The following is a 20,419-nucleotide window of genomic DNA, read 5'->3' as shown; positions in this document are numbered from 1 at the left end:
CTCATATTCATAATGAGCAAATACTCAACAATACTCATTTTTCATTTAACGTTAGCCTACTTAACTAAAACTGAAATAAAAAAAGAATAAAAACTAAAAGAAAATGTCAAAAACAACAAAATTACTAAAACTGTAACTAAAATTAAAATGAAAACAGAAAATACAAAAACAAAATCTAATTAAAAATATGAATACAAATTATAACAGTATCTCGAAATACTAAAATAATACGGATTTTGTCTGCAGTACTATAAGAAGGTAAAAGTGTTTAGTCTCATTAGACTGGAGGATCCATGTGCCACTAAAATGCATTACAAAAGAAAAATAAATGTTTTGAGGTTCAGTCCAAATATTCACTAAAGGCACATGAAAATGAATAAGCACTGATTTATTTCCCTCCACTTTATTTTAGTAACCCTGAGCTTACGTGCTTATTTTTGGCTTCTCTTAAAATACGTCAATATTAATGGCTGTGGGTTCAAGGACTGTGCTGGTTTTGTACACAAATAAAGAAAGCCTTAAAATGACCACAGAGGTTAAAGCAACCCAAAAGGGCTTTAAACAAAGTCCTAAAATGAAATCAAAGCCATTTAATCAAAAACGTTTTCATTACAAGAAAGCAAAGCCTGCGGCAGTGCAACCGTCCATGTGCAAATAAAGACGGTGAATGGACCAGACAAACGAAATCAACTTGTTTTATATTACATTTTCTTTAATGTGCACAGCATTATGTGATTTTACAGTAAAAGCAAGGAAAGAGAATTTCAGTTTTCATTTAAAAATATGAATAAAAATAAGATCTCATGTACAGAGGCAGACTCATTGAAGCAAATGCATCGCAATAGATACTAAGACAGCAGGTAGACAAAGAGGTGACCAAGTCAAAGCCGGTAGACAAAAGGTGACAGAAGTGAGCATAATGTCAGTACAAAATACTATATAAACTTTAGCAGCAGCCTTTGATGTTGGAAACTTTGGTTTGCTGCCAGTCTTTGCCAGTGTGTGTGTGTGTGTGTGTGTGGTTCTGACAGTAAATAAACAGAGAAGCAGACAGGTTTGTTTACGGGACAAAATTCCAAAAAACAAATGATGTCACAATGTTGTAATACAAAAAAACTAATTCTTCATCTTCAAAGACTGCAAATAAAGTTTAAGTATATGTTAAGGGTGTGAAAATGTGGTTTAGTGTTAAAAAAGTTCAATCTTCACAACCTCGCTAGCTTTGTGTCCTATAGTTGCTAGATTCACATGATGTCTTTCTGGAAGTTGTAAAGACATTCTCTGCCACTCAAAAAGCTGTTGACATGATGACCGGTTTGAAGCGTTACATGTCAGAGCCAGGAACAGTCTCTTTGTTAGTATATGCTGAGTTGGCAAAGGGTTCAGTGAGGGCACCTCTTTTGCCCCGTGTTTGGGCCATCCACCATATTTAGTGGCAACATGCAGTGTGACGGGCAGTCTTAACTTCAGCAGGGCCACGCCTACTTTTTTCTCTAATATTCGTTCAGTTTCCCTGAACCCTCTCCCAAAAACAAACAAAAAAAAGTTTGGATTACATAAACCCAGTGATGGCAAAAAAAGGGGTGATGGTACCCAAATGGAAGAATGAACATAGCAAAACTATTCGAATCTTCTCTATAATGTTAAAGAACTATTTTTGACAGACATAACTGGACGTGTCAATGAACGATAGAGGACAAAAAAACAAACAAAAAACCCAACAAATTCACAGCCTTGTCCCAGCAGGCAAATCTTAAAGGGATAGTTCACCCCAAAATGAAAATTCTGTCATTATTTACTTAACCTAATGTCATTCCAAATGTATATACCTGTAAGGTATCTGTGGGATACAAAATGGAAAGTTTGCGAAATATTTAACGATAAAAGTACAGTCACATTTTCTGTTGTTCGGCAAATTTTCACGGTTGAAATCCAGTTACTTCAACAGGAATCGAAGCAATTGCTAATGCGACTGGACATTAAAATATTTATTTTTATATATATTTATAAATAATATTCTATATAATGATAGTGACCATTGTCAAGCTCCAAAAAGGACAAAAATCACCAAAAAAAGCACCATTAAAGTACCATAAAAGTGGCCATTATGACATGTTCTGTTTCATATCATTCATATGACTTCGGGAGACTTGAATAATAGCGCACAAGTCATGTGGATCACTTTTATGGTGTTTTTGGAGCTTGACGGACGTGAAATAACATGAGGGTAAGTAAAGAATAACAGAGTTTGCATTTTTGCATGAACTGTCCCTTTAAAAGTCAGGCTAAAATGGAATTCCAACGTTGATAAATTCTAACAAATTACAAAAAATCAGAATTTATACCACACACGTCCCCTACGCCCCGAGGAATCCAAAGAGTCTAACCTAAGGGCCACCTAAATACAGTGCAACCCTCCATCTCTGTTCACGTTTATTTCGCCCTCTTTATTATAGAAGTTTATCGTGTGATTTATCTCCCTGCTTTGGACATTGGTTTCCCCCATCCCACCCGATCCCTCTGGCTCTTTTCCTTCTCCCTGTCCCTACACCACCTTGGTGGCGGTGACCCGCACGCTGCTGAAGCACTTCCCCATGGCTTCGAACAGAGGGTCGCAGAAGGTGTGCACACAGATGGAGTAGACTCGACTGACACAGTGGATCTCGATTAGGTAGCTCTTCACGCAGGGCACCACGGCCCAGATGTGGATGAAGGAGAGGATGGCGAAGAAGATGCCCCACACCAGGGCGAGCGGGATGCCCACCAGGGCCGTCAGCAGCCTGTAGCACCAGTACTTCGTTACTGTGAAGGTGGTGAAGCTCGCTTTCCACACGCCGTCGAAGCTGTAGGTGCCGGCAGGCTCAGCGATCACGTCCTCGAAGTCCACCTGGAGGTGAAAGGGGTTTCAGAATGAAATCATTGTGTATTGATATAATAAAATCAGACATAATTTCATTTTGCACAACTAACCCATTGGAACTGTTTTCCAATTAACCCATGTTTGCTAAGGCCTATCTATCTATCTATCTATCTATCTATCTATCTATCTATCTATCTATCTATCTATCTATCTATCTATCTGTATTTCCATCTACCAGTCTATCTATCTACTGTATTTATCTGTGTGTCTATCTATCTGAATTTTTAATTATATTATATTACATTTTTTTTAGATGACTAAATTACTATGAAAGTTATCTGAGTGTTTCTGCATGTTTACATCCATATCAAGTGGGCTGGCATTAAGAAATCCAGCACAATTCCTCCTCCCCCTCTTCATCCATCTCCACATTCCTCATAGACAGCATCTTTACACTGTCCAGCACCCTGCTCTGGTTCACTCAGACTGGTACGGCCTGGTTCATGGCCAAGTCACCTTACTCTAAACCTCCTGTATCAACCGCAGATTGGATTAGATAGTGCCTGACACCAAACACTAACATTTAGAGAAGACATGTAAATGTAAAACTCTTTTAATAAGCCCTGGAAAGCTTGGTTCAGATTTTCCCAGAGCTGGCAAACCTCACACCATCACTGTATAGCAGTACACTTTCTTTTAAATACAGACGTGTTTATTTCAGATGTGACATTTTTGATTATACAGGGGAAAAAGCACACACAAACACACCCCGTCCTTCACGGTCAAACGTGAAAGTCAAGATAAAGCTAATATTTATTTAAGAACTCGTGTTTGAATCAGAATAACTAGTCAACAAAACAGACATACCTACATTTTTAGATAGCAGTGTTTTTTATGTTGATCTTTAAAGTGATGATATCTGAAAACGACTGTTTTGCTAACTGAAATGTATGCAACTTAACCACTTTAGACCATTTGTGCTAGTTTAAACAGCATAGCCTTAGATCACTAGCAAAAAAGAAGAAGAAAAAGAAATGCTGGTTAACCACCACAGTCTATCTAATAAAGCTGGTTGACTAAAGAAGGTTGAATGGTTAAGTTAGCTAAAATGACTGGTAGGCTCACCACAAGGTTTGGACAAAACCTGGAGTGTTTCGAGTAAATTGAAGTTCCTGTAAGAGTAAAATGATAAATTACTACTTGTCCAAGGGCTTGAAACCATCATGGCTCAAGTTGGCAACAAAATACCAAATTATACAGTCTTATAAAAAACTATCCTCCCCATTAATTTATCTACAGTATATCCCAATTGGCTAGACACATATTTTCCATTACTTGAATATTACAACTATGACTTTCAACAACGTTAAAATAAACAGTTCTTGAGCTGACTGCACAGTGTTCCCTGATAACACCCTCACTGTAATGACAGAAGTATCAACTTGCATTCTTCAGATCTGGGGGCTTGTGATTATATAAGACCCGTCCACATAGTTAAAAAATCACCAGTGCACACTGCACAGTTTATGGAGGAGTAGGAGTGCCACTGATCAATTGAATCATTTAAAAAAACAATATAAATAAATCACTTTTTTAAACGGAATAAACCCAATAAAATAAAAATAAAAATAATATTAAATCCTTTTAATAAATAGACATTTCAAACTGTTTACTTAATTATATTTAAATTGTCAAAATATTTAACAATAAAAAATAAAAATAAAATAAGAATGTAAATAAATAAGTCACTGTTTTTTTATTAACTGTTTAAAAATGCAGTTATATATATAATGTATAATTTTTCAAACTGACAAATAAATACACTTTATAAAATAGATTTAATTAATTCTGTTAAAAAGATTTAATAAAATATACATAAAATAAAATATATTTTTTAGATAAATCATATTTTGAACTGACAAATAAACAGACATATTTAATTACATATTTAAATGTGTAATTAAATATTTACATATAAATTAATTACATAAAAAATGTATTACATACATTTAATTAATTAAATTAACGTTTATAAATATATAAATAAATAAAGATTTATTTTTAAGTAGTTATGTTTCTTTTTTCTAAATCCTCGATCACTATGAAAACATCCTGTGATTCATTTCAAATTGATTAATTTTCAAATTTTCAAATTTGATTCATTGAATTGCAAATTCACGTGTAGTGACTAAGAAACCCACCAAAGCCTTGGTACTGTAACTGTATTATGGAAGGTTTTCATATTGGTCAGCCAGGATTTATAGTCCTTCTGCAAACACTGTATACTAAAAGCATAATCTCATGCATTCGTGATGACTACGCGGAGGTCACTAGACTGTGCTCTGGCCAGATTCCCAAGTGGAATCCTGCTCCAGCGTGTTATTAAAAGAATGCACTTTTACGAGAGGAAAATATTCTGTTCCAAGGGAAAGCTACCCATGTGTTTCTGCACACAAGGATCTTTGATGTGGATGTCTGTGGGAGTGCACTTGAACCACGAGTGCATCATGGTCTGGAGGAATGCCCCATGTGTGCAGAGAGATGTGTGTGTGTGCGTGTGTATGTGTGCGTGTACGGAGAATTTGTAAAAATGGAGATGGGAATTCCCTGCTACGCTCTCCTACGCAAGACCACTGCGGGTGCTCAACCCCTTTTAAGGACAAAATAAAAGGACTGTGAGCACAAAATGAGTCCCTTTCAGAGCCCTTGTGACAGCAATCCCATAATTCCAAGCAAACAGCAAATTATAAACAGAAAACTTGCTGTCGGTGTTCTCTGGATTCAATTTTCAGTCAAATCATATAGGCTTTCAACTGCATGTGTCCTCAGGGATGTGACTCAGTGTCATGTTGTGGTGGGATGGGAAAAGACATGCGAAAAAATAATGCGAAAGGGTGGAGATGGATGCAGGGGGGTCGTTTTTTGAAAGCTGAGTGTATCATCAGGTGACCCAGTCGACTTTTCTTTCAGGGAAAGTTGCTATGCAAGGCATCGCCCCACGCCCAGGAACATTTTCACTAAGAATGTTAGGTGTGCAGTCTTTGCTCAAAAACAGGAAACTGTTAATATTTCCTCTATAAAAAAAAGACCTTACTTTGACAGCTCGTCACCGCATGGGAGTTACCACAGCATCATGCCCGTCCAAATGAGAGCAACGGGCTATTATTGCATGCACGGATTTCACAAACTTGTGCCACAGTCCCAACATTTCACATTGAAGAGACAGCTGCTCCAGTGATAATTGTTTCCACCCTGATGGAAAATGTGGATCTTTTAGCTGGTCTAAGCTGGTCAAGAACTAATTTGACTTATGGTATGACCAGCTGGTCTATGAGGTAGAACAAGCTTAGATATAAACTGCTGCTCCAAAACACCTAAGGAAGCCTGGTAGGGACACCAGCACATCAGTATCATATAGTAGTGTCCAGGTGAGACTGAATGCAAGTGTGTTTAAAAGTAAATGTAAGGTTTTGCAAGTTCTATAACAGGATTTGAAAGACAGCTGCTGTTTGCAAAAATTGTTTCCAGTGCCACCATGACAAACTGACCAGTGACTCATCGCCTTTGTTATGAAGCCAAACTTTCTGTTGAGTTATAATGCCTAAAACTACCAGGATATGCATAATTCTCTTTGAAGACGTTTTATTAAGTTTAATATAACAAAGCATTTAATTTAATAGTTATGATATATATATATATATATATATATATATATATATATATATATATATATATATATATATATAAAATACAAATAATTATTAATAAATTACATTATATAATAGATTAATTATAATATATACTAAAATAATTTCGTATGAAAAGTTGCATGCAGTTGTTTCAAGTTACATTGTAATAATTATAAATGCATTTAAAGTGACTGGCCAAACAAAAAAAGTATCATAAAGCAGAAAAAGTTAAGTGAATGACCTACCTTTACCACATCGTCATTTAAATGTTTTGGGTCCCGGTTGACCAGGTCAATCTCCTTGGTGTGGACATCCCGAAGTGTCTTTTCGTTGATGCTGTCGTTATCCATTTCTTTATTATTTGGTTTGTAAATATTCCCCTGTTTCCTGATGAACGGTGAGTGAGCGTATTCCTGTGGTTCCAAAGAAAACAGAAAATGAAGTTCATGAGCGTGGAGGGGAGACTGGGGCGCAACTCAGCACAGCCCTGGCATGGGATGGTTTTAAGCGGATAGAAATGAAGCACCACACCCCTCTGGAACACAGTAGAGCGACCCGCCGCAGGGCGGCGCCATTATATACGTCGCGCGTGCGTTGCTCTTATTCCGCAGCATAAAGTATATAAAATAAATACACCCACAACTGAAATATCAAACTTTTAGGACGTGCTTTAAATATATTAGTTATTCTGAATTAAAAAAAAAAATGCATTGCGCTCCATCAACATGCGCTGCGAACTTGCACAAATATTCCACCTATGGATAGTGAGCAGTTCATTTAGCTAATATTCGTATTCCATCAAATTGTGTTTGCACAAAGTGTGCACAAAGTAAACAAGAGAGGTTGGCCGAACAAATACGTGCCAGTAAAAGATAAGACCTCACATTATCCAACATGCAGGAAAACAAATGGCAATGGCAAGTGCCAGCACCGCCTTCATGATAAACCCCTAAAAGTGTTTGAGTAATAAGTTCCACAATGAAGTAGCATCAAAAATAAAAGATGTTCGAGGTAAAATAGTTGTAAATCTTACCTCTTCAGGTGTCCCGTCCTTGTATCCGCTAGTCATGCTGTCCTGTGAGTGACTGAAGTGCGATCAGATGAGTGTGTGTGGAAACAAGACAATCAGTACAGAGGAAGCAGTGTGGGAGGCGTGGGGAGATTTCTTACTTTGGGGAGTCCTTTTCCTTACAATAGCCCTCTTTTTCGCCAACTGAAGTCCCATAAAACTTTATCTATTGAATGTTTTTATCTCTCCTTCAACCTCTCATGGCATCTGTGGGAGTTTCTCTCAGTCACTGAGGACATGCTCTGTGTTCAATGAATGAAACCTTCCATTAGCCTGCCACTCACAGAGCTACGCAGTATTAGTGGTTGGAGATTTTGACGTGTTTTTTCCCAAATGGGAGGCATATGTGGGCACTGTACCATATTTTCATGCTCGATCGAGTAGCCTACACTAAACATCCACTCGCACTATTTCTCCACGTTAGAGCAAGGGTAAAGTTACAACTCTAAAGCAACACAAATTGGAGGGAATAATGGTGATTGGGACACTTTTTGCCATTGTAATGACATCTAAAAAGTGTCCCAATCAACCTGAATTCAGGATTTTGTAGTGACCAAAATCAAATGGTAAACAAACCAAGCTATATTTCACCAGAGTAGCTATCCTATATTTCACAGCTCTACATAATTATGCATTAAGTGCATCTTATGTTTTTTTAAAAACCTATTCAGAATGCTGTACACTTATTGGCTACTATTTTAGTTTTAGTTTAAAGTTTTATCACTGTAAAGAAATTCATTCTTGACTTGAAATGTATAAACCATGTGACTCTAATGTCGGTTTGCATACCAAAATACACCTCAAGGCAAAACTTGCACTTTAGTTTGGAATGTTTTCAACAATAATGCAGTTGTTTAATCTTGTTTTTTTCTCATATTTGTAACTTATGATACTTATTAGGCTATAACTTTTCTATCATTTACTTTACTTATCTATACATCTTTTAGTGTCCATTTATTGTACCTAATTTTTGTGTATCTAGTTCAGGTGCTGGGATGTGCAGGCAATGCAAAATATGCAAACAATGACGAGATAGCAGCCAAAGGTCGCTGTTGCTCAGGTAAAAAAGTAGCATGTTTTAAATCTGTTTAAAACTTTATATAATATTTTTAATTCATTACTACTTTATATTAAATACATGTCTAAAGACAAAATATCCTCATAGTAAACCTATTATTCTACAAAATCAAATGCAGAATGAGACATAAAACCAATTTTAACACTCAAAGCCTTCTCTAAAAACACACTTTTCAAGCAGGTACACCGTTATCCTCAGGCATATCTGCTGCATTGAACATGACCCGTGAAGGGTTTCTTACATCGCACAAGATGTTAAATCTTGTCAGGTTAACATTCCATGTGCCACACAGGAATCTTCTTGGTATGGTCTCTCAGCAAAGAAAACAGTCCATTCAACTTCCAAAAATAATTTTATTTGTGAACTGAAATGCATTTAGTTTTGTCTTTCATAAGCTGAGCAGTGTTCAGCATGTTTGCTACATGACATCATTCAACAGGGGTGAGGAAACGGCACCTGAGCCTCTAATGTTCCATTGCACAGTCAAATATTCCATTTACTCTGCGGCACCACTAACAAAGCACAATCAATGGCAAACAGCATGTCAAATGTCGCTTTGCAAGTCAAACTAATCGGCATTTGGGCACTATTCTAATATTACAAAAATAAGTCATTAATACAGAAGAAAACATGTGAAATTTGTAAAGAATGCTCTCTATAATAGGAATGTACCTGAAAATCATAAATAGTTTGTACAATGAAATTCCATCAAATCTTCTAATTTACTCTTGTTGATAAAAATCTATCAACTCCAAACAATATACATATTATCTCAGAAATAAATTGCACAACACTACAACCCTATTGGAACTACAACCCAATTGCGCTTATTGCAATGTCATATTACATGCAGTAGCCCAATATCTTATCCTTAAGGCAAAAATCTCAATCATTACAATAAAATCTTTAAAAAGTCTTACATTATAACACAAAAGCTTAATTAGACTTACATAACAGTATTGAAAAAGCATGTCAGTACCGACACCGCCGATTACGAGGTTGACATGTCAGTGAATAAAAATGGAATGAATATTGCTATTGTCTACTGGAATGAAAGAAAAGTTCTTTCTCTTCTCTTTGCTTCAGAAGTCAATGACAACTTATCCTTCAGCTAATAACCCCCAAAAAGGAGGGCAAAAGAACACGGCAGAAAGATTCTGCCACACTTCTATGCGGAGTTAGATTTGGACAGACTTGCTCAGTTTTGCACAGTCTTGATATTGATGGATGACAAGCACCGTCCAATGCTGAAGAAGAAAGGCCCTATAAACGTGTCCATCAGGCTGGTCCAGATCACGTGGATGGAGGGCAGTGTCATCATGCAGCCATGGATCACTGGCATCACCACCCTGCAGATGGAAAATAACTCATCATCATGTGTGCTGATATATAGGACTTATATAATAACCTTTCACATCAAGGTGAACGAGTTCCTCTCTCTTTGTTCTGGAGTACAAATGTACCCTGGAAAGTGTGGGAAGCATTATCCTTCATTTCAGATGGTTCCATTAAATCATCACCTTTGATATTGTGGACATTAAAAACATATGCAAGATCTGTCACTGGCCATCTGTAAGGGATTAATAAGAGATGAGAGAATATATAAAGTGTGTTTCCAGTATCTACAGCACAGGTCTAAAATCTTATTTTTTGTAACAATCTTCCTATTTATAGGATTAAACGTATTTTAGGGAATTCATAACAATAACCTAATTCATAATGAACCACATTTTTGCTAAAAAATTATTAATTAAAAAAAATATTTAATTGTGAGTGGTGCTTCACCTGTGCAAAACTCAATCTTCAATGTTGTGGGTGTTTGCTAGGGTGTTGCTATGCAGTTGCTATAGTTCTGTGTGGTTTTAGCTCTATTTTAGTTGGGTGTTGCTACAGTTCAATGTGATTTTAGCACTATGCTTGGTGTTCTAGATGTTTGCTAAAACATTGCTTTGTTGCCAATATTCTGCCTGATTTTTTGCACTATCTTTGACGTTCTATATGGTTGCTAGGGTGTTTTTATTCGGTTTCTAAGGTTCTGTGTGGTTTTTAGCAGTTTGATTGGGGGTCTAGGTGTGGCTATGAAATTGTATTGCTATTTATAATGTTCTGTGAGGTTTTTATCATTATACTTGGTTATCTATGTGGTTGTCAGGGTGTTGCTATGTGATTGCTAAGGTTCTAGCTAGGTGGTTGTCAGGGTGTTGCTATGTGGTTGCTAAGGTTCTAGCTAGGTGGTTGTCAGGGTGTTGCTATGTGATTGCTAATGTTCTAGCTAGGTGGTTGTTAGGGTGTTGCTTTGCAGGTCCTGTGGTTTTTACCACTATGTTTGGCGATATAGGTAGATGTTAGGGTGTTGCTATGTTGTTATGTGGTTGTTGAGGCTCTGTGAGGTTTTTAGCATTGTACTTGATGTTCTAAACTGCTTGTTGGGGTGTTGCTTTGCAGCTGATAATATCCTGTGGTTGTTAGCACTATATGCCTGGTGATGTAGGTAGATGTTAGGGTATTGCTACGTTGTTATGTGCCTGTTGAGGTTCTTAGCATTGTAGTTGATGCTTCAGGTGGTTGCTAGGGTGTTGATAGATAGATGGTTGATAGGAGTTTTGGAAAAGTTAACATTCCTCAACAAGCTGCACAATTTGAAGCATCATTCATGTCTGTGACACCTTACATTTACAAAATCCTATTAGCCCATTGCTACGCAATTACTAAGGTGTACTAGGTGGGTTGTATAGGGAATTCTGGGTAGACACTAGGTGCTTACTTACTGACCCCAAGTAAAAACAGCCCATTTCCAATTCTTTATGATATTCTGGGAAGAGATTTTTTTTACCTGTTTTAGCATCTACCAGGTATCAAGTACAATAATTTAGAAAAGACACATGTATCCAACAAACCACACAATTTAAGGTGTCGTCCACTATAGCACCTTGGACATGCAAAGTTTAAAAATCTAGTTTTCTCTTCTTCCTTCTTCCTACATTTTGACATTTGATCTTATCTGGCAAATTTGTCAGCACAACTCATTCCTAAGCTATGGGGTCACTCTGCTACTCTGGGTTGTAAAGTTTGTAAAGTGTGCTACTGTGTGCACCTCAGGAACACCGACCCTGCTGATCTAAACTGCACAAGGGTCAAGCACCAAGCTTTGCCAAGTTTCTGCTTCCATGTGTCAAACCCCTAAGAAGTCAGAGAAAACCACTTGACTAGAATGTTAACAATCCAATGAGAGTTATGTGTGGATTTTTCCACCATATGTGAAAATGCAGCCCCACCTGTGCTGCACAAAACCAGTATGCAAGACTTTCTATGTGGTATTTCTTCAATTTTGTCAAATGCAAGTCTTTATCTAGGTCGGAAGTGGCCATGGCAAATATTTAGCAATTGGGCTGTGGAAAATACAACAGAGAGCCAAAAGACTTCCCCAACAAGAAGTCTTTTCATACCAAATATGTATACAGCTGAGGATCCCGAAAACAATCCCCGCAATAAAGGCCAAGGGAATAGCCAGAAACGTGGTGAGGATCCGGTAGAAGACGTATTTCACCAGCTCAAACACAGCATGACTGCAGATCCACACTCTGTCAAAGCTGTGCATGGAGATCGGCTCAGCAATGATGTCTTCAAAACCAACCTGTGGAATCGAGCACATGAAAATCAACAGTGCACAAACTCAACAACTAGTCCAAATGTATAAAAAGAAAGAAAATGTCAAAGTTTATTTTAACTACACACATTTAAAGACCAAGAGATCAGTGTTGCTGAAAGTCTATGTAACACTTTATTTTGATGGTCCCTTTTGAACATTCTTTTAACTATAAGTAACTTTGCAACTACAGGTGAACTAATAAGAGTACTGTCTGCTTATGCTATTGTGATGGTCCTCCAACAGACATTCTACTCACTATAAATAACTTTGCAACTACATGTCAACTTATTCTAACCCTAACCCTACCAGTCTACTAATACTCTAACACTCTAATGAGAGTTAGTAGACATCGGTGCAACGTTATAGTCAACAGAATGGTAAAGGGGCCATCAAAATAAAGTGAAAATAAAGTCTATTTTATTTCTATATTAATGGAGTACTGTATGCAAAACAGCCATGCCATTAAAGTACTTAAAACTGAATTAAAAAAAAAAGATTATTATTGCGCATGTGCAACATACACTTATTCAAATAGAATAGACTCAAAACAATGCACGTGAATGGCGGTACTGAGCATCATACAGTAAGAAACACGTTATCAATTCTTTTATCAACGTCAGTTTAGTCAGTTGTATAGTAACGATGTTTATTAATAAGTATTAATAAAATAAGTGATAGTAAAATCTCTCGCATTAAGTTGTCACCTACCTTTAAGTGCGAGTTAATATCTTTAGGATCTCTGTCCGGTACTACATCTGAATACACTTTCGGTTTTTTTCCAAGTATAGGTTCAATCGATCTATTGAATTCATCCTCATCCATAATGACACTGGTCTCCGATTTTTCTTTTTCAAGTCCCATCTTTTTTGTTTTTGGAGGTGCGAGGCGCGCACTGCTGTCTGTCGCGCCTGCTGTACGCGCACTGTGCGCTCGAGACAGGACGCGTCCCCGCCCCTCACGGAAGACGCGTTCACGCGCAGACAAAACACACAAACGGCGCTCAATTCACTGCTCCAAACAAATGTGGAACAACGATAAGGAAGATTTTTAGGAATAAATCCTTGTCTAGCCGTCCTTATCTCAAAACATTGTTTATTGAAACAGAATTCAAGGAATGTTAACAGATTGTTTGTCATTGTTATTTCCTCTAGAGTAGCCATATCGCATTTGAAGAATTTTTACTCAGTAATAATGTTTCATTCATTCATTCAATAATTCATAAATTCATTCATATTAACTTTTACTTAACTTTAGGGTATTGCTAAATGTTTATCTCCATCAGTCTTGCCCTTCATTAACCATTAAGCTTCACTGGAGGAGGAGGTAGCTTATTTTTTGTTCTTTAAAGGTTATTTACACATATGCCTAAAAGTTCTTTATAGAACCACATTGTCCTAAAGAACCATTTTATGCTGCACTGTCAAAAATCCATTGAAAGCTACATTGATTTTCTGGAGCTCAGCCATTTAACAGACTGTCAACACAGTTATTGATTTTATGCATAAACTTTACTGTACTAAAACCAAGTGTATACTACCTTAGAAGGCTTAACTCATACCAGTCTTAACCCTCTCCATATTTTTTACACTGGAAACTGATCCAGTGATGGTATTTGACTTTTTAAAAAAGGGACAGTCACAGTTAACACAAAAATGAGTATGTTGTCATCAAAAACCTCTTTCTTTGTGTAAAATGTCAGGGTGATGGAACTGCCCTGATACCATGAAAAAAAGCATATATATATTTTTTTCTAATTCTTGAAACCTTTTTTGCATAATCGTTTAAAATTTCTTATATTAAAATAATATTTAAACAAAATAATTTTGCTTTTATTTTTTTCAAATCAAAGTCATGTGGTGCAACCAAAAAAAAAAACAGGAAATGATATAAAGACCCTCATCAGTGTGTCAATAAGAGTCTTCAAATATCAGATACATTGACCTAACAAAGTTTCCAAGCTGTTCTTTTCCACATTGAAAGAGGATGGTGTTTGGTCATTCTGCTAAAGATGTATAGCCCTAACAATTTGTTTTCATAATTTTTACCAAATGTCTGAATATAATGTTTATCTATAACCAGAAGGAATGGAGGCAGTTTCATTGGAGCTAATACTCACGTAAACAACAAAATCATTGTGTTCTAGTCGGGAGGAAAAAGGGGAGAGGCCGTGGCGGCTCATGACAGCAGAGCAAAAGCACAACAGTGGGAATGAAAAGCAAATTCTACCCACATGGACACACACAATACAGGCCATAATCCCTGTGGATAAACACAGCTAAATTTCCAACAGCAAAACAGTGTGTGTGATTGAAGTGGTGATCAAACTTTGTCAGCATCATGAACGGTCTATGAAGATGATCTCGAGTTTGATGTGGGTGTAGGCTACTGTATTTTAATTTATTTTTTGGTCTAAATAAAAATGTGAAACAGAGCAATCCGACTTCATTGCTAAACTCTTCAATGAATGTATCAAGCACTATTATCTGTGATGAAGGGTTTGGTAGGTAAAGTCTGATTGATCTATTCAGCAATCTTTTACAGTCTAAACCCGAATAAGTTGGCAAAACTCAAAAAATTTAAGGCAATCAGTTACCACACAAATTTTTTAAGTTAAGAAATTCACAGTTTAAGTAAGCAGAACTGTTAGATTTTTATTTTGTACTAGAGTTGTGACGTTCACGAACAAACCGATTCTTTTGAATGGCTCATAAACATGAACGATGGGAGCCGAGTCGCGGCTGGAGGGGAGCCGTTCTTTCTGTCGTTCTCTTTTTCCTATGCGTGTTTCACACAGATGCACACAAATTAGCTCCTCAGTTATAGGAGAAGGGGCACACCCAGCGCAGGGGGGCTACTGCCTAACAGCATGATGATAGTAGTTGTGCACACGCGCGCATCCTTTACGTGAGCTACTCCAGTGGAAAAAAAAACCCTACGTTATCCTCTTGTGTGACAACAATGTTCTTGTGTGGAAGTGTTAGTGTTTGTAGTAAAACCTCTTTTGCACAGAAATTCATTGCAGCCGGCTTTGTTTTTGATGTTTATTTGTGAGTAGGTATTGTATGAATAACATAAGTCAACTTAGCTTTACACATACACACACTTTGTACTAAAGGTAAATCCAAAATAGTGATGTCCCTTTCTAAGCAGAGGGATGTTGTGCAACCCTATGGAATATAGTCCACACATGACAAATGAGGTAATAATCAATATTTCAGAATAATTCAAACTCAGATATTGGTGTGTGATATCTGAGTTTTAATTATTTGACTACAAATCTCACCTCATCATTCCTCCCAGTGATTATTTCCAGGATAAACTCAGATGCCACCAAGCTGGCTTCTTAAAACTGACTAAATATTTATCTTTTGAATGGCTCTTTGAAAGGAACGGATCGCCAAGATCCGGATACCCTCAAAGAGCCATAAATCCTATCACTATTTTGTACTTAAACATTTCAAGTTAAGAACAATTAAGATGTATGAGTACACAATTTCATACATTTAACTTACATGTAATCTCTATGTGAACACTTTAATCAATATAAATCTAGCTAGCTTTAACATGCTAGTTTGCTAACATACTGATTTGTTAACGTTAACAAAGGTTTGTTATACAGTAGCACTTACAGTAAGAGTGCAGCAAATTAAAGGTTGTATTTGCTCTCAAATCAAGCCGCATGCACCACTTGTCACCATGATGGTAACTATCCTAAAACCAACATTTACAGAAATTCTTCTAAATTAGCATAACAAAACATGATTCTACTAAATCCCTCACTTATAAACTTGCACAAAAAAACATTAATTACACTTAATTTTAGCATTTACTCTCCCTTTCGAGTGCCATTGGCAAAGCATGCTGGGAAATAGACATCCCAGGCGTTTCAGTTAAACTTAAGTTTGTCTAAATTAAAAGAAATAATCTCATAAAACTCAAAACTATGAAACAGTTCAGTTTACTTAAAATATATCAGTTCTGTGACCTGTAAAGAAAAATAAAGTGCTTAAATACTGATAAAAGTTCAGTTGACTGAACTAATAAGTTTAATTTAAGTTTGTCCTACTCAAAGCAATTGATTATTTTGAGCATTATGGTTTACAGTACTTAAGTTTGCAAGTTCAAAAATTTTTCCCTTGAGGATACGGGACCAGCCCAACAAGTTACTGAAGCAAAGTAATCAAACCAATATGTCATTTTCATGACAACTTAACAGGTGAATGACAGCTGCCTTATAAGGTTGCATCAAGCGAGTCAAATTTAATAGCTGAGGTAATTAGCTATTAGCTATATAATCAGTGCTATTGACCAGAGTGCCCAAAAATAGTATATTTTTTAATATATATTCATATATTCATAAAAAGTAATAATAAAAGTCTGTGCCAAATTATCCTTTTTTTTAATTCATTATGATTCCAGGAAAGATGTATTACCCTGATATTTTGACTTTATGCTCCCCCCAAAAAAATCCAAATGAATTAATTCAAAAATTAAAAATAGTAATGGATTCCAGTGGATTACATTTTATTGTATTTTTGAAAAATGTAAAAAAAAAATTTATATATATATATATATATATATATATATATATATATATATATATATATATATATATATATATATAAAGATATTTTAACAAAACATGTCATGTGGTGGAATCATCATGCAGACAATAAAACTGTTCATCCTAAGGCACAAACAGTGCTGGGGATTTTTGATGAATTAGCCAAAGGTCACATTCCATGGTTCTGTGATATAAATCTACCTGCAGAAAAACAATGAAATCAGCACAATGCTATCAGATGGGCCTTTCTGACAGTCACCTCATCTGTTAAAGCTCTCAGCTCTGTGAATCTCCTTATACCGGCACATCATAATAAACCCTGACATGCGGTAATCGTGAGAATCAGCCTATAGCAATCCTACTCTATTGTCATCTCCTTCCAGGTCTGGAACCTCATATTTTCGCATGCATTAGAGTACAATTACTACAATTACACTATACAAAAAACAAAAAAAATGCAGTAGCCTATTCCTGGCTACTTGAGCAGGATATTGGCTATCAAAACAGATTTCTTCAGCGGAAGGAAACACCACATACTTTACAGCACTCACTGATGAAAGATTTTGCTTAAACATTGCATAACTCATTCAGACATAAAAGTGACATTTGTTTCTCCATTGACTCTCATAAAGACTGAACTTAGATCAACTTAAGGAAATGAAAGTAGACTAGAGAGAATACATTAGCTTTTGTGCTCTCTACCAGCATGTACCTTTGTCTATACAGATCAAATTTAATGCTTTGTAACTTTTCCAAGCACAATAAACCTGTCAAAAGCACCCAATCTCTTCATCTGTACCCACGTTGCTCTGTGCTTGCGAACACACACTGGCTGAAGGTGTGGTAAACACTTTAGGGATCCGCCAAGAGCCCGAGGTCGCAATAGTCGATAAGGTATAAGCTTTGCGGGAAGAGATAAATATGTTTTTCCATCTGTACTGTGGAGCAGCTTTTACTGAGGTGTTGCATGAACAAGCCCTTGAGTCCTTACAAGCTTCAATCCTGCAGCTTTAACACGGCTGCCCAGTCGCACACGGAGGAATATTCATCTCCATCACATGACAGACCCCTCAAACCATTTTCCAGCATAGTTTAGATCAGGTAGATGACTCTAAACGTTTCAGATCGTGCATACCGGTGCTGTTACTCAACAGCAGGTGTGCCTTTTCCCTTCATTTTAGGCCAAGTCTGGAAATGCTGGTGTTCCAGTTGCCAGTGTTGCCAGTGCTCCTGTTTCATGCACCTCCTTTGTGCTTTTATAAGCTGCCCTAGTGATAAAAGTTCCCTTCATGAAAACATACTGCCACACTGGACAGAATCATAAACTCAGAATGTTTAGAAATCATATTAGTTGTTATTAAATCACATTATCACATTTGGGTGAATATGGGAGTGTTTTAAATCATTTCTAAATATTTTTTACATTTATTTAATAAAACTGATAAAACTATTTTAAAATAAAATCTAAAGTGAAAAGGAATTTTCTTTGTGAATATTTAATGTTTTTTCTGTGTCCTAAATGTTGTTTCCATCATGTTGCCTCATGTTCGAATATGCCTATTATCCTACTGTATAGCATGTAAAAATGATTAGTCCAAAATGAGTATTATGTCTGAATATGCAGTATTCTTAGACAATGGGTGTGGCACGACTGTTGTCAGGTCATATCAATTCCAACATGGCAACATCCTTCTCCAGAAAGATACATCATCTCTGTATAAAACCACAAAGATCTCTAGACAGACAAAGTAAACAAATCTATTCCCATTAAATAAAATGAAAGAGACCTTGATCAAATAAATCCAGACTTGATGAGCATAAGAGATTTCTTTCAAAAACATTCAAAATAATATTGATTTTCTTTAAAATACAGTATCCTGAAAAAGTAATCTATCTATCTACATATAGTTGCAAAACATGAATGTGTAACATAAACCAATTCATTTTATTCAAGCTTTAATTTATCATGTTCACAGTTAGCTATTAGCTATGTGTACATTTGAACCAGGTGACTGAAAAAGCTGGAGTAGCCGTGCAGTCCAAAGCAAACACTGTCAACCGTCACTGCTCTAGTAGTTTTCCAGACTTGTTTGCACTGGAATATGAGGACTACACTTGAATGCGCTACCTGAATTAGCGTGCATAAAAACCATGCTAGCCACGGACCCCCAAATTTAGCAACAGTGAAGTTTTACAGGAACACTCACCCTGATTCTGTGCCAAAAGGGTGTGGGCTGAGGGGAACACAATTAGAGAGAGAAAAGCCCTTTTGTTTTGTTTTCTGTAGTGTTTTTTCATCTTGAGTTGAGGGTTAGCATGTTGCTAATGGCCTCTGGAGTAGTCAGTCAGGCAAACTCTCATCTAGGGTTCCCCCAAAGTGGAATTCCCAAGTTAAATTTAGTCTTTAATTACGCCTTCTCTCCCTCGTTCTCTCCAACCACACTATCAGCTCACACACAGCTTTCTGTTTCCTTCCAAGCTACGGCGATGAAACGGTTCTGTTGAGGCTATTTTTAGGCCTCGGCTGCCTCTTTTCCACCTTGGTCCACAAACATCATCTCAGGGATATACCGATGAGTGGTTAATTGTCTCATTTATGTAATCTACATAAAAGTGTGTACTCTAAATCCATCAATCTATCATTATGGACATTAGTACGCAAGGAAAACTCAGCTACATAAACTGTACGGCCTTCACTGCAGTCTTTGACACTGTGAACCCCGCAGGCTGAAATCCAAGCTCAGTGTCATCAAACCTTTGTCTTTTCATGGAAAAACAGTGTTTGAAACCAAATACGCAGCTATCGGACCACACACTTCCCGTGGTATGAATGTGACCTGGAGTGAATGAGTGTGCGCAGGTGGGTGGAGTGTCCCGGGGAGTTCAAAAGGAAACTCTGGTCATGAACACACAATAATGAGACCACCAATACCTTGCTCGCTTGATTGAGGGTGTAATGAGTATTTGAAAACAGATGTGTGAGAGATCACTGCTCTTTGCTATCCCAATATTAGCACAAACAATGAACAGACAAAAAACAAAGGGCGTGGTCATGAGGACGCTGAATTTCCATTGGGAGCTCTTGACGAATGTGATCTTCTTAAGACCTCTTTTGGCTTGCCAAAGCTATCTGGGTTTAATAAAAGGTTTTAGAGTTGGCAATTTGTTTTCAAACTGGCGGTGCTTTTGAAAGTGTTCCAAAGACCATGCTAATGCTAAAACTATGTCCTTTAGCCTAGTAATTCAAGGCAGCTATTTTAAGTCATGAAACTACAGCCCATGTCTAATTAAATGTGAAAACTTGCCAAACTCACATTTCAATAACATTTTAATTCAGCAGTAAAATCTAACAAGGCTTCTACCATAAACGTTGTTTCTTACCTTTCAATAATCCTAAAAACTCTATATTCTGCAATCTGGATGGTCCAGCCAATGTACATGCACTGAGCGAAGTTTCAAGCAAAGACCAGGTGGTGACTTTGCTGACTTGCTCTTTTATTTTGCAAGGAG

At 36.8% G+C, this 20,419-nt stretch overlaps 2 protein-coding genes across 2 annotated transcripts; both read right to left on the bottom strand.

Annotated features, from left to right (window-relative positions):
- Positions 1-691: 691 nt before the first annotated feature.
- cav1 (caveolin 1) lies at positions 692-7,860 on the bottom strand. Its single transcript, XM_077210718.1, has 4 exons — positions 7,720-7,860; positions 7,583-7,634; positions 6,795-6,962; positions 692-2,887 (listed from the first exon to the last, which is right to left on the bottom strand). The coding sequence occupies exons 2-4, from the start codon at positions 7,616-7,618 to the stop codon at positions 2,546-2,548; spliced, it is 546 nt and encodes a 181-aa protein (XP_077066833.1). The 5' UTR covers positions 7,619-7,634; positions 7,720-7,860; the 3' UTR covers positions 692-2,545.
- Positions 7,861-9,029: 1,169 nt separating this feature from the next.
- cav2 (caveolin 2) lies at positions 9,030-13,301 on the bottom strand. Its single transcript, XM_077210717.1, has 3 exons — positions 13,054-13,301; positions 12,143-12,330; positions 9,030-10,045 (listed from the first exon to the last, which is right to left on the bottom strand). Exons 1-3 carry the CDS (start codon positions 13,204-13,206, stop codon positions 9,895-9,897), a joined length of 492 nt encoding a protein of 163 aa, XP_077066832.1. The 5' UTR covers positions 13,207-13,301; the 3' UTR covers positions 9,030-9,894.
- Positions 13,302-20,419: the final 7,118 nt, after the last annotated feature.

The sequence above is a fragment of the Siphateles boraxobius genome, unplaced genomic scaffold (assembly GCF_051911475.1).
Source record: "Siphateles boraxobius isolate OS27281-9 unplaced genomic scaffold, OSU_SipBor_1 65, whole genome shotgun sequence".
NCBI lineage: Eukaryota > Metazoa > Chordata > Actinopteri > Cypriniformes > Leuciscidae > Siphateles > Siphateles boraxobius.
The sequence above is the reverse complement of the archived record's forward strand: the minus strand, read 5'-3'. Positions and strand labels throughout refer to the sequence as shown.

Excerpts from the sequence above, each read along its gene's own strand:
- cav1 (XM_077210718.1), bottom strand. The coding sequence starts at position 7,618 with ATGACTAGCGGATACAAGGACGGGACACCTGAAGAG. Across the intron at positions 6,963-7,582 it reads AGGACGGGACACCTGAAGAG|GAATACGCTCACTCACCGTT; the intron begins GTAAGATTTACA and ends TTGGAACCACAG. Across the intron at positions 2,888-6,794 it reads TAAATGACGATGTGGTAAAG|GTGGACTTCGAGGACGTGAT; the intron begins GTAGGTCATTCA and ends TTTCACCTCCAG.
- cav2 (XM_077210717.1), bottom strand. The coding sequence starts at position 13,206 with ATGGGACTTGAAAAAGAAAAATCGGAGACCAGTGTCATTATGGATGAG. Across the intron at positions 12,331-13,053 it reads ATATTAACTCGCACTTAAAG|GTTGGTTTTGAAGACATCAT; the intron begins GTAGGTGACAAC and ends TCGATTCCACAG. Across the intron at positions 10,046-12,142 it reads CTCAGCTGTATACATATTTG|GGTGGTGATGCCAGTGATCC; the intron begins GTATGAAAAGAC and ends TTCCATCTGCAG.